This window comes from Oncorhynchus nerka, linkage group LG28 (assembly GCF_034236695.1).
Source record: "Oncorhynchus nerka isolate Pitt River linkage group LG28, Oner_Uvic_2.0, whole genome shotgun sequence".
NCBI lineage: Eukaryota > Metazoa > Chordata > Actinopteri > Salmoniformes > Salmonidae > Oncorhynchus > Oncorhynchus nerka.
This window is the reverse complement of record NC_088423.1, coordinates 39,409,809-39,424,772: the sequence shown is the minus strand read 5'-3', so window position 1 is coordinate 39,424,772 and position 14,964 is coordinate 39,409,809. Positions and strand designations below refer to the sequence as shown.

Sequence of the window (14,964 nt, the reverse complement as noted above, 5' to 3'; positions counted from 1 at the left end):
ACATAAATGTTTGGTGATTGACTAGGCATGCCATGAAGATTGACCACAGTCGACCAGTTCGTGACCACTGCTGTAGGGCATGTGCTTATTGGGCCATTATAATTAGACCCTGTCCATGTTGTTGTGAGTTCAAATCCCAGGTGAGGAAATGTTGCATAATAAATACTGAACATGCATAATGTAATCATGTAAACATAGTGTACAAAACATTATGAACATCTGCCATTTCCATGACATAGACTGACCAGGTAAAAGCTATGATACTTTATTTATGTCACTTCAGTCAGTGTAGATCAGGGATCTCCAAACCTGTCCCTGGAGAGCTACTGTCCTGTAGGTTTTCCTCTCCTACCATAATCTAGCACTCCTGATTCTAATAATTAGCTGGTTGATAAACTGAATCAGGTTAGTTAGAACCGGTTAGTTAGAGCTCTCCAGGAACAGGGTTGGAGGCGTCAGGTTAAAGAAGGATTTTTTTTAGCCTTGAGACAATTAAGACATGGATTGTGTATGTGTGCCATTCAGAGGATGAATGGGCAAGACAAAATATGCAAATTTTTTTGAACGAGGTATGTTAGTAGGTGCCAGGTGCACCGGTTTGAGTGTGTCAAGAACTGCAACGCTGCTGTGTATCTCACGCTCAACAGTGTCCTTTGTGTATCAAGAATGGTCCACCACCCAAAGGACATCTAGCCAACTTGACAACCGTGGGAAGCATTGTAGTCAACATGGGCCAGCATCCCTGTGGACCTTGTAGAGTCCATGCCCCGACCATTTTTTACATTTATTTAACCGTTATTTAACTAGTCAAGTCAGTAAAGAACAAATTCTTATTTACAATGACGGCCTACACCGGCCAAAACTGGACGACACTGGGCCATGTTTGTCTATGGAGATTGCATGGCCACGTGCTCGATTTTATACACTTGTCAGCAAAGGGTTTGGTTGAAATAGCCGAATCCAGCTTCTCGGGTGGCGCAGTGGTTAAGGGCGCTGTACTGCAGCGCCAGCTGTGCCACCAGAGACGCCGGGTTCGTGCCCAGGCTCTGTCGTAACCGGCCGCGACCGGGAGGTCCGTGGGGCGACGTACAATTGGCCTAGCGTCGTCTGGGTTAGGGAAGGTTTGGCCGGTAGGGATATCCTTGTCTCATCGGTCACCAGCGACTCCTGTGGCGGGCAGTGCACACTAACCAAGGTTGCCAGGTGCACGATGTTTCCTCCGACACATTTGTGTGGCTGGCTTCCGGGTTGGACGCGCGCTGTGTTAAGAAGCAGTGCGGCTTGGTTGGGTTGTGTATCGGAGGACGCATGACTTTCAACCTTCGTCTCTCCCGAGCCTGTACGGGAGTTGTAGCGATGAGACAAGATAGTAGCTACTAACAATTGGATACCACGGAATTGGGGAGAAAAAGGGGTAAAATAAAAAAAGAAATAGCCGAATCCACTAATTTGAAGGATGTCCACATACTTTTGTATATATTGTGTAAAAGCAACATTTATCTCAGTTTGTTGACCCTAGTGAGGCTACTACTTCCAGCACACTAAAACATACTCCTTCAATCTATCAAATACATTTTAGCTACTGCATCTAATTTGAATTGCTTCAGATGATGGAGTTGGAGAATACACATGTGTGTACTAAAGCTACAGAGCTAGGAGAGACAATATACACACACACGATAACATACAGGTGAAGTGGGAAGTTTACATACACCTTAGCCAAATACATTTAAACTCAGTTTTTCACAATTCCTGACATTTAATCCAAGTATCCAGCTTTTATTTCTTTCATCACATTCCTAGTGGGTCAGAAGTTTACATACACTAAATTAGTATTTGGTAGCATTGCCTTTAAACTGTTTAACTTGGGCCAAACTTATTCGGTAGCATTCCACAAGCTTCCCACAATAAGTTGGGGGAATTTTGGCCCATTCCTCCTGACACAGCTGGTGTAACTGAGTCGGGTTTGTAGGCCTCCTTGTTTGCACACACTTTTTCAGTTCCGCCCACACATTTTCGATAAGGTTGAGGTCAGGGCTTTGTGATGGCCACTCCAATACCTTGACTTTGTTGTCCTTAAGCCATTTTGCCACAACTTTGGAAGTATGCTTGGGGTCATTGTCCATTTGGAAGAACCATTTGCGACCAAGCTTTAACTTCCTGACTGATGTCTTGAGATATTGCTTCAATATATCCACATAATTTTCCTACATCATGATGCCATCTATTTTGTGAAGTGCACCAGTGCCTCCTGCAGCAAAGCACCCCCACAACATGATGCTGCCACCCCCGTGCTTCACGGTTGGGGTGGTGTTCTTCGGCTTGCAAGCCTCCCCCTTTTTCCTCCAAAAATAATGATGGTCATTATAGCCAAACAGTTCTATTTTTGTTTCATCAGACCAGAGGATATTTCTCCAAAAAGTACAATCGTTGTCCCCATGGGCAGATGCAAACCGTAGTCTGGCTTTTTTTATGGTGGTTTTAGAGCAGTGGCTTCTTCCTTGCTGAGTAGCCTTTCAGGTTATGTCGGTATAGGACTCGTTTTACTGAGGTTATAGATATTTTTGTACCTGTTTCCTCCCGCATCTTCACAAGGTCCTTTGCTGTTGTTCTGGGATTGATTTGCACTTTTCGCACCAAAGTACATTCATCTCTAGGAGACAGAATGCGTCTCCTTCCTGAGCGGCATGACGGCTGCTGCATGGTGTTTATACTTGCGTACTATTTTTTGTACAGATGAATGTGGTACCTTCAGACGTTTGGAAATTGCTCCCAAGGATGAACCAAACTTGTCGAGGTCTGCAATTTTCTTTCTGAGATCTTGGCTGATTTCTTTTGATTTTCCCATGAGGTCAAGCAAAGAGGCACTGAGTTTGAAGGTAGGCCTTGAAATACATCCACAGGTACACCTCCATTTGACTCAAATGATGTCAATTAGCCTATCAGAAGCTTCTAAAGCCATGACATCATTTTCTGTTGTTTAAAGGCACAGTCAACTTAGTGTATGTAAACTTCTGACCCACTGGAATTCTGATACAGTGAATTTTAAGTGAAATAATCTGTCTGTAAACAATTGTTGTAAAAATGACTTGTGTCATGCACAAAGTAGTTGTCCTAACCGACTTGCCAAAACTATAGTTTGTTAACAAGAAATTTGTGGATTGGTTGAAAAACGAGTTGTAATGGCTCCAATCTAAGTGTATGTAAACTTCCGACTTCAAATGTACCTTTATGATATTAAGTATATTTCACTCAATGTACTGTACATTATCATATGAACCTATTTTTGTCTTTGTGAAGTTACACTGGCTGTGTCTGAATACCCATATTTGCATCCTAAATAGTAGGCTGTTTGAGTATGCAACTATTTTTTTGTATAGTATGTGACATTTCGACAATTGAGTATACTTAAAAATGCCTGGACGTCATACTCATTTCGTCATTGATAGCAGCTTTCGATTAGATATGGGAATGTGCTACCAAAATCAACCAGTAGCAGAAAAAATGCAATGCAACCTTTTCAGTATGTGAAAATGGAACGTTTTAAACTACAATGAACAAAAATATAAAATCAACATTCGGCAATTTCAACGATTTTACTGAGTTCAAGTTCATATAAGCAAATCAGTCAATTTAAATAAATTAATTAGGCCCTAATCTATGGATTTCACATAACTGGGAATACAGATATGTACAGTTAGTTTTTTTTGATTGCTTAAGCACGATTTTCAAAACAGGGCCCGTGTTTTCAAAACACTACACACAATTAGCACAACCACACACCCAATTAGCAAAACACTACAGATCCTTTGCAAAATGAAACACTCTTGTAAAAACTATATACTTCTTTTTAAAAACCACACTTTGTTCCCATATGAAACACACACGTTTCACAATACTATACTCTGTTTGCACGAGTTACACTCTGCTGTGATAAACCTAAAACACTTTTAGCACTTCTACTTCCCTATGATTAGAGTAGGCTACTATCAACAAAGTACAAATATAATGTAAATTCACCAAACACTACACAAGACCAATGTTGCAGACTGAAGAAACTCATTTATTTCTCAACACGCCCAAAATGTTGACATGGAGATTCATAAAACTGGAACCAAACGTCACTTTACGTATTGTAAGATCAAAAAAATAAAATAAAAAAGAACTAGACATTGTCTCTTCGCCTAGTTGGATCTGGCCAGAGAATTTCATCAACATCGCAGGCAATGTTGTCATTAGCAAGACACCTTGGAAAGAAACGTCTTGAATGACGAATCCATCCTTGCATTGCTGCTACCTCCATCTGGTCACAGGCCTCCTCCATGGCTTGGATGAGGGGTACCTCAGCCTGGAGACAGAGATCATATACCTTCCACCGCCATGCCGAGAAAAACTCTTCTATAGGGTTGAGGAATGGAGAGTATGGTGGAAGATATAGGACGGTGAAATGTGGATGTTGCTGAAACCAGTTCTGAACCAGACCAGAGCGGTGGAAAGACACATTGTCCCAGACAACAATGTATTGCATATGATCGATTTGATTTGCTGCTGTTAAGTTGTGCAATTTGTCCAAGAATGTAAGTATGAGTGCTGTGCTGTAAGGGCCCATATGGGCATGGCGGTGGAGGACCCCATTCTGTGTAATGGCTGCACAGAGTGTTATATTACCCCCACGTTGCCCTGGGACATTGACTATAGCCCTGGGGCCAATGATGTTTCTTCCCCTCCTTCATGTTCTTGTCAGGTTGAACCCAGCCTCATCTACGTAAATGAACTCATGCTGGATCTCCTCTCCATCCATTCGTAAAACTCTCTGAAACAGTGTCAGGCAAAATTGTGTAGTTCAGTGTAGATCTAGTATACATATTACAGTACAGTAAAAGATTGAGAGACAGTATGCAGGATCACACTGCTAAAGTGAATACATATCTCCGCAGTCTTTTCACCCTTTCGGAATTGCGCTCGAAAGGCACTCGATAAATTTGCTTCATTTGAATATGTTTTTATTTTAGGATGCGTGGCAGTGTTGATGTTGAGACCTGATGGATATCGTTGAAAATGCCGTAGTTATTGACAATGTTTAGCTTGGAGCTGCTTGAGTGTTATAGCATTGTTGGCCAAAACCATGTTTACCATCTCCCTCTCTGGTTGTTCTGTGAACATAGGAGGCCTTCCCCCTTGTCGTCCCTGACCCTCAATCCTATGTAGAAAAAAAAACAGTTTACAATAGTACAGTAATTTCACAGGAAAAGGTAACAGAAGTGCTGATAGTGCATAGAATACAGTAATGTAAGCAGTTACTGAAACCGTGCAGATGTTTTTGATATGATGATATTTTTACAATACCTATTTTCCAGTCGAAATTCTCATCACACTTGCCACTGTATAGCGGCTTAGATTTGGCTGTACTCGCAGTCCAGCACCCCTCAGCGTCAGGCCGTGGTTGACAACGTGGTCAACCAGTGTTGTGCGGATCTCATTTTTTCAGATTCGGTCCTCTTTGAGCACCTTCTTGTCTTCCTCTTCCTCCCCTTCCTCCTCCTCCTCCTCCTCCTCCTCCTCGTCTTATTCTTTCTCTGACTCTTTCCATTGTGCTTGAAGACCGATGAACTCACCTGCTGCTTTTTATAGTGCTTATACACCTGATTGGTGTGTCTACAATTAAGCAAACGAGTGTTTGCACACCTGATGACTGTGTTGAACCAATTGGTTGGACGGTGTGGTAATTTGACAGTCAGTGCTTTGGTATTGCGTGACTTCATGAAAGGACGTGACTTCATGAAAGATTTTTGTGTGTAATGTATTTTAAGTGTGTTTAGTGTTTTGCAAATCACTGTGTGTAGAGTTTTGCAACAAGTGTGAGGTTGACAATGTGCTTATAGTTGTGCAAATATGGGCTGATGTTTTGCTTCTTGAGTGTAAGGTTTTGCTAATAGTGTACTACTTTTAATTTGAGTGTGTAAGCAATCCAAAAAAACTGTAACGTCGGAAGTTTACATACACTCAAAGTAAGGTGGTGATCCTAACTGACCTAAGACAGGGAATTTTTACTTGGATTAAATGTCAGGAATTGTGATAAACTGAGTTTAAATGTAATTGGGCCAAGGTGTATGTAAACTTCCGACTTCAACTGTATGTTATCTTGTGTGTGTGTGTGTGTGTGTGTGTGTGTGTGTGTGTGTGTGTGTGTGTGTGTGTGTGTGTGTGCATTTGTTGTCTGTGCCTATGTTTGTTTCTTCACAGTTCTTGCTGTTTCCATAAGGTGTATTTGATCAGTTTTTTAAAATGTAATTCATCAGTTTGTATTTATTATGGATCCCCATTAGCTGCCGCTAAGGCAACATTAGGCAACATTAAGTTAGTTATACAATTTAAAAAAACATTACAATACATTCATTTCAGAATTCAAAACACATTAAGTGTTTGCCCTCAGGCCCATACTTCACTACCATATATCTACAACGCAAATCCATGTGTACATGTGTGTATAGTGTGTATGTTATCATGTGTGTGTATGAATGTGTCTATTCCTATGTTTGTGTTGCTTCACAGTCCCCGCTGTTCCATAAGGTGTATTTTTACCTGCTTTTTAAATCTGATTCTACTGCTTGCATCAGTTACCTGATGTGGAATAGAGTTCCATGTAGTCATGGCTCTATGTAGTACTGTGTGCCTCCCATGGTCTGTTCTGGACTTGGGGACTCTGAAGATAACTCTGGGTGTATGTCTCGTGGGGTTTCCATGTGTGTATTTTAATTTACTGCTCAAAATCAAATCAAATCAAATTTTATTTGTCACATACACATGGTTAGCAGATGTTAATGCGAGTGTAGCGAAATGCTTGTGCTTCTAGTTCCGACAATGCAGTGATAACCAACAAGTAATCTAACTAACAATTCCAAAACTACTGTCTTATACACAGTGTAAGGGGATAAGGAATATGTACATAAGGATATATGAATGAGTGATGGTACAGAGCAGCATACAGTAGATGGTATCGAGTACAGTATATACATATGAGATGAGTATGTAGACAAAGTAAACAAAGTGGCATAGTTAAAGTGGCTAGTGACATAAGGATGCAGTCGATGATCTAGAGTACAGTATATACGTATGCATATGAGATGAATAATGTAGGGTAAGTAACATTATATAAGGTAGCATTGTTTAAAGTGGCTAGTGATATATTTACATCATTTCCCATCAATTCCCATTATTAAAGTGGCTGGAGTTGAGTCAGTGTCAATGACAGTGTGTTGGCAGCAGCCACTCAATGTTAGTGGTGGCTGTTTAACAGTCTGATGGCCTTGAGATAGAAGCTGTTTTTCAGTCTCTCGGTCCCAGCTTTGATGCACCTGTACTGACCTCGCCTTCTGGATGATAGCGGGGTGAACAGGCAGTGGTTCGGGTGGTTGATGTCCTTGATGATCTTTATGGCCTTCCTGTAACATCGGGTGGTGTAGGTGTCCTGGAGGGCAGGTAGTTTGCCCCCGGTGATGCGTTGTGCGGACCTCACTACCCTCTGGAGAGCCTTACGGTTGAGGGCGGAGCAGTTGCCGTACCAGGCGGTGATACAGCCCGCCAGGATGCTCTCGATTGTGCATCTGTAGACATTTTACATTTACATTTAAGTCATTTAGCAGACGCTCTTATCCAGAGCGACTTACAAATTGGTGCTTTCACCTTATGACATCCAGTGGAACAGCCACTTTACAATAGTGCATCTAGGTCTTTTAAGGGGGGAGGGGGAGAAGGATTACTTTATCCTATCCTAGGTATTCCTTAAAGAGGTGGGGTTTCAGGTGTCTCCGGAAGGTGGTGATTGACTCCGCTGTCCTGGCGTCGTGAGGGAGTTTGTTCCACCATTGGGGGGCCAGAGCAGCGAACAGTTTTGACTGGGCTGAGCGGGAACTGTACTTCCTCAGTGGTAGGGAGGCGAGCAGGCCAGAGGTGGATGAACGCAGTGCCCTTGTTTGGGTGTAGGGCCTGATCAGAGCCTGGAGGTAGTGAGGTGCCGTTCCCCTCACAGCTCCGTAGGCAAGCACCATGGTCTTGTAGCGGATGCGAGCTTCAACTGGAAGCCAGTGGAGAGAGCGGAGGAGCGGGGTGACGTGAGAGAACTTGGGAAGGTTGAACACCAGACGGGCTGCGGCGTTCTGGATGAGTTGTAGGGGTTTAATGGCACAGGCAGGGAGCCCAGCCAACAGCGAGTTGCAGTAATCCAGACGGGAGATGACAAGTGCCTGGATTAGGACCTGCGCCGCTTCCTGTGTGAGGCAGGGTCGTACTCTGCGGATGTTGTAGAGCATGAACCTACAGGAACGGGCCACCGCCTTGATGTTATTTGAGAACGACAGGGTGTTGTCCAGGATCACGCCAAGGTTCTTAGCGCTCTGGGAGGAGGACACAATGGAGTTGTCAACCGTGATGGCGAGATCATGGAACGGGCAGTCCTTCCCGGGAGGAAGAGCAGCTCCGTCTTGCCGAGGTTCAGCTTGAGGTGATGATCCGTCATCCACACTGATATGTCTGCCAGACATGCAGAGATGCGATTCGCCACCTGGTCGTCAGAAGGGGGAAAGGAGAAGATTAATTGTGTGTCGTCTGCATAGCAATGATAGGAGAGACCATGTGAGGTTATGACAGAGCCAAGTGACTTGGTGTATAGCGAGAATAGGAGAGGGCCTAGAACAGAGCCCTGGGGACACCAGTGGTGAGAGCACGTGGTGAGGAGACGGATTCTCGCCACGCCACCTGGTAGGAGCGACCTGTCAGGTAGGACGCAATCCAAGCGTGGGCCGCGCCGGAGATGCCCAACTCGGAGAGGGTGGAGAGGAGGATCTGATGGTTCACAGTATCGAAGGCAGCCGATAGGTCTAGAAGGATGAGAGCAGAGGAGAGAGAGTTAGCTTTAGCAGTGCGGAGCGCCTCCGTGATACAGAGAAGAGCAGTCTCAGTTGAATGACTAGTCTTGAAACCTGACTGATTTGGATCAAGAAGGTCATTCTGAGAGAGATAGCGGGAGAGCTGGCCAAGGACGGCACGTTCAAGAGTTTTGGAGAGAAAAGAAAGAAGGGATACTGGTCTGTAGTTGTTGACATCGGAGGGATCGAGTGTAGGTTTTTTCAGAAGGGGTGCAACTCTCGCTCTCTTGAAGACGGGAGGGACGTAGCCAGCGGTCAGGGATGAGTTGATGAGCGAGGTGAGGTAAGGGAGAAGGTCACCGGAGATGGTCTGAGAAGAGAGGAGGGGATAGGGTCAAGCGGGCAGGTTGTTGGGCGGCCGGCCGTCACAAGACGCGAGATGTCATCTGGAGAGAGAGGGAGAAAGAGGTCAGAGCACAGGGTAGGGCAGTGTGAGCAGAACCAGCGGTGTCGTTTGACTTAGCAAACGAGGATCGGATGTCGTCGACCTTCTTTTCAAAATGGTTGACGAAGTCATCTGCAGAGAGGGAGGAGGGGGGGGGAGGGGGAGGAGGATTCAAGAGGGAGGAGAAGGTGGCAAAGAGCTTCCTAGGGTTAGAGGCAGATGCTTGGAATTTAGAGTGGTAGAAAGTGGCTTTAGCAGCAGAGACAGAGGAGGAAAATGTAGAGAGGAGGGAGTGAAAGGATGCCAGGTCTGCAGGGAGGCGAGTTTTCCTCCATTTCCGCTCGGCTGCCCGGAGCCCTGTAGAAGTTTGTGAGTGCTTTTGGTGACAAGCCGAATTTCTTCAGCCTCCTGAGGTTGAAGAGGCGCTGCTGCGCCTTCTTCACGACGCTGTCAGTGTGAGTGGACCAATTCAGTTTGTCTGTGATGTGTATGCCGAGGAACTTAAAACTTGCTACCCTCTCCACTACTGTTCCATTGATGTGGATAGGGGGGTGTTCCCTCTGCTGTTTCCTGAAGTCCACAATCATCTCCTTAGTTTTGTTGACGTTGAGTGTGAGGTTACTTTCCTGACACCACACTCCGAGGGCCCTCACCTCCTCCCTGTAGGCCGTCTCGTCGTTGTTGGTAATCAAGCCTACCACTGTTGTGTCGTCCGCAAACTTGATGATTGAGTTGGAGGCGTGCGTGGCCACGCAGTCGTGGGTGAACAGGGAGTACAGGAGAGGGCTCAGAACGCACCCTTGTGGGGCCCCCGTGTTGAGGATCAGCGGGGAGGATATGTTGTTGCCTACCCTCACCACCTGGGGGCGGTACATTTAGCTTGTCAACACCTCAGAAAAATAAGTAATGATGAAGTCAATCTCTCTTCCACTTTACTTTGAGCCATGAGAGATTGACATGCATGTCATTCATGTTAGCTCTCCGTGTTCATCCAATGGCCAGCAGTGCTGTCCTGTCCGGTTCTGTTCTTGTAATTTTCCTACAGTAAGTCCCTTTTTGTGGCATCTGACCACACGACTGAACAGTAGTTCAGGTGCGACAAAACTAGGGCCTGTAGGACCTGCCTTGTTGATAGTGTTGTTAAGTAGATAAAGCAACACTTTATTATGGACATACTTCTCCCCATCTTAGCTGCTGTTGTATCAGTATGTTTTGACCATGACAGTTTACAATCCAGGGTAACTCCAACCAGTTTAGTCACCTCAACTTGCTCAATTTCCACATTAGTTATTACAATATTTTGTTGAGGTTTAGGGTTTAGTGAATGTTTTATTCCCAAATACAATGCTTTTAGTTTTTGAAATATTTAGGGCTAATTTATTCCTTGCCACCCACTCTGAAACTAACTGCAGCTCTTTGTTAAGTGTTGCAGTCATTTCAGTCGCTGTAGTAGCTGACATGTATAATGTTGAGTCATCCGCATACAAAGACACTCTGGCTTCACTCAAAGCCAGTGGCATCTCATTTGTAAAGATTGAAAAAAGTAGGCTAGCTGTTGCCGCGTGCTCAAGCATGGGGCACATGTAACAGTGGAAAAAGTGATATTTTTAAATATCAATTTTGATAGTTATTTGGCAATGGTAAGTGTTTTGGAAACCTCAGGACCGTCTCTTGTCCTCTTAGAACTGCTTGTAACATATTATGTTTGTCATATCAATTCTAACAACATACTGTACCTGTGTTAAATAGACTTATTTAAGAAGAGTAAAGGACGAAGGGGGGCAATTTTACATTCATATTGGGTCAAAATGATCTCCTTGTCATTTCTAGTGTTAAGCGATGGGATTCATCTGCCTCTGTGGCCCACCATCGTTCTGACCATTCCCAACAGGTTATAAAAATGCATTGGATGAGTTTTGGCCTCAGCATCATTGAATGTATAGTCTTGAGCATTCATCTATGGCAGCTATGCTGAAAGGAAAACCAAAGCCTTGCATTTCTTAAGCAGGCTTCACATTACTTTATGTGTAGCACAAGTCATTGTTTTCCACCCGTAAGTGGATCACACTGCAAGGGGTTGCACTCCTGCACTCAAAGTTCAACTAATATTAACCTTCCAAGGCTTCTGCACACAACCTCGCGGTGAGCAAAGAACCCTGTGCAAATAATGAGAAAGCAGCATAAACCACAGAAGGAACCACACTGGTTCAACTTTACTAGTTGGCAGATTTAGTATTTTGGATGCTATTGAAGCTGAGCTCATCCAGATGAGTTATTAGTGCTTTGACATGTGTGATACCTGCCCCTCAGCATATAGTGGGAACATAATCCTAATTTACGTAAATGTTCATCTTTAGTCTGACAGCTGTCATCTCTTCTTATCTAATAGTATTTATTGGACTGGAATCATGCTATTTTCCATCGTGTGAGATAGACACAGACACTGAGTTTACCACAGGTTGAATAATGTTTTCATTTGGACATGGTTGGCTTCATCTAGTTCATAACATTTGTTTTGTAGACATTTCTCTTGATTATGTGATACAGGAACTCAGCTAACTCATTTATTTTTCACTAAATACTGTAATTTATCTCAGCTAAGAGAGAAACAGTACATTGACAATGAGTACTACAGAGCATTTGTGCTGTATCCTCCATCTTAGTATCCATATACTTGAACTGTCTGTTGGCAGTTAAACTATAAATTATTACTCAGGCAAGCCTTGAAGCAGCTTGGAATTTAGACCAAAGGATTTCCTAGTTTTGACTCCGGATACATAGTATGTATATACTGTGTTCTTCTGTGATCTGTGAATCATTTCTCTCCTCTCCGTTTTACGAAACTCTGTGGCCAGTCTGAGCTATCAGTAATGTGTGAAATCCATCTCAGCAGTGTCTGATTCTAGGGTACAGCTGACATGTGTTAGTTCTGCTGCTAAACTGGGTTGTCTCAGTTCATTCTAGGCTGCAGCTGGAGATGTTTTGGAGTGACTTTTTAAGGTTTAGTGTGCAGTGGTAGGTGGTTGAATTAGTTTATTTACTGTTTTAAATTCATGCAACAGGTGCTTTGTTTTTCAAAATGAGAAACATCCCCAATGACCTTTGTGTTTTTTCCTTTTGATGTTGAGGTTATGGCTTGGCTTTTTGTACAATACCAGTCCATGTATATTTAAGTGTGCTTTACTCTTTGCAAACTGGTTTATGTTCTGAAATTCATATCATAAACATCACTACCATGTAATGCAACATGGACTGCACAGTTTGTATAAAAGACAGATACAGTAGATATATGAAAAAAAAATAAAGCAATGTTTGGGATCACAGCTTAATAAGAGCCATCTCATCTATAATACTGACACATTCTTGGATGTTTGATCAATGTACCCCACTGGACAAAAACTGGTTAAATCAACGTTGTTTCCACGTTAAAAAAAAAGCCATCAACGTAAGTGAACTTCATAACTCTAACATTTAACCTAATTCAATTACATTATTATAATTTTTTATTTCACGTTGAATTCACGTGACTAAACAAAATGTAAGTCAAGACTCGATGTTTAATAACTGACGTCGGTGCCCAGTGGAATGGTCCTGCTGAATAACATTGTCAAAACTAAGTCATTGCTGGTGCTAATATGGTTAACCCAGCGAGGCCAGGAAAGAAGCTTTCCATTGGCAATACTAAATGAAAGTCCTGTGCTCTAGTGTTTCACAGCAGCCGAGGCCCGGCCTCCTGAGCTCAACTCCAGCCCACTCATCTGGTTCTATTTAAGGCCTTCGGTGTCGACTCTTATGATTGGCGTACACAACCCCCCCTACTCTTCCTCCAGCTCCAGCCCCAACAAGGAGAAGGAGGCTTTTTAACAGACTGTTTATTTTCCAGGGGAAACCGTTCCTTTCTCCCGCTGCACTATCGACAACCGGCCGCTGCTCCTGCTCTTTCTTTCTCTTTCTCTCTATTGCTTTCCTCTTTTACTCTCCATCCATTCCTATTTTTCTATCTCAAGTTTAGACTATGGATGAGGCCCCCCGACAGCTTAGAATGGATTCTCTTCAGCAAACTGCTTGATGTATTTTGGGAGACTTTCAGTTTAATAGGCGTTCCTTTTTGACTCTCCAGCTATATGGCCAGACTCTTGGGAAAATGCACAGAGCCCAGCGTGTGTTCCCATTGGCTGAGGTCTACTGACAAATTGGCCTATGGCGCAGAGGGTGCCCGGCGGTCGCTCTCGCGGACCCATGACCGGGAGCTGGCTGACAGCGTGTTTTTTCCCATCAACCCCAGGTTTGGATGGTGCCGATCCTATGCTACTGGAGCAGTACATGGTGGTGGCCAACTATGAGAAGCAGGAGCCGGCGGAAATCAGCCTGCAGGCCGGCAAACTGGTAGACGTCATCGATAAGAGCGAGAGTGGTGAGTGACCAACCTACACACACACACGCATGCATGCAGGCACACACGCACGCACACACACAGTGATGCACACCTATTCATGCATACTTTCCAGCCAGCATCCAGATGAGAATTCCCATTTTCACCTCTCAGTCTGGGGTCACGGTCTTTTCTTCATCCCCAATAATTCCCCTTCTCCCCCCTTCTCCCCCCCCTCCTCTCCCTTTATGTCCACAGCCTTCAAACTGTGCCTTAGCCCTGGAGGCTCACTTTGGCCTGCAGAGAGGCCTGTTTTTTTTTTACCCTTGTTGGTTTAGGCCGGGGCCAGAATGTTGCCTTCTGTAGGAGGAATGTCTCCCAGACTCCTATATTAATTATCCAGCTCACTTTAATGGAAAGACAGAGAGACATGCTCAATTTACATATGCCAGCTGCACGGGGTCCTGAGTCAACTGTTTAACCTCTGAAAATGGAGTGCTAGGAGCTGATCCTCAAAAGGAACTGAAAATAATCTTCATCTGGCCCTTGTTGAGATTGATTCAATTTGGCTTTTTCACAGTGAAAGGTGATAAATGTTATGCAGAGCTTAGTCTGTTGACTGTTATGCATATCATGCCCTCCAGTAGAATCAATGAAATGGTCTACTCTTTATAAAGTCCTGTATACATATGTTGATGGTCTTACTTGATATGCCCGTGTTTACTTTTGCCTATACACTTTGACCCAGTTAAGACTCACTAACTCTTGCGCTATAACATACAAACACACCTCACCATTAACTGAACCACAGTTTTAGCTGACGCAGCATAAGGAAACCTGTCTGGTTTTTCCTTTCCCTTCAGTAGAATGAAATAAGAAGTTTTGTCATCTCCAAAGCCTCTAGAGCAAGAGACTCAGTAACAGAGGTTGACGTCCTGGCTTAAATGGTGTTCCCAGACAGTGAAGCAGTAATGTGACTCATGTGGTCTTCAAAGGGGAGGGAAACAGTGATCAGAAAAGCAATTTGACTTCGGTTTCACATTGGGTGTGAGTAAAACCCCATGCCAGAGAGGCCTAAAGGAAGAGAGTCAATTGACTCAGACTGCTTTGAAGTGTCTGTACCCACCCGTTGAGTTCTTCCATTTATTTTTCCTTCTTGGTCCAGTTGGATTTGAGCCCACTAGGGAGTCACTTTGAGGCAGATTTCCAAACACCTTGAAGTCCTTCTGCCCGAGGCCTTGACTTGAGTCCTTTCCTCCATAATAAGCATAGAGCTTGATGGA

At 43.9% G+C, this 14,964-nt stretch overlaps 1 protein-coding gene across 1 annotated transcript in view; it reads left to right on the top strand.

The window, feature by feature from the left end:
• LOC115113218 (SH3 and PX domain-containing protein 2A-like) overlaps positions 1–14,964 on the top strand; it is a 97,193-nt gene that overhangs the window by 47,136 nt on the left and 35,093 nt on the right. Inside the window, exon 7 of the mRNA XM_029640612.2 lies at positions 13,595–13,723. Coding sequence (XP_029496472.2) covers positions 13,595–13,723 — 129 coding nt within the window. The remainder of the gene's footprint in view (positions 1–13,594; positions 13,724–14,964) is intronic.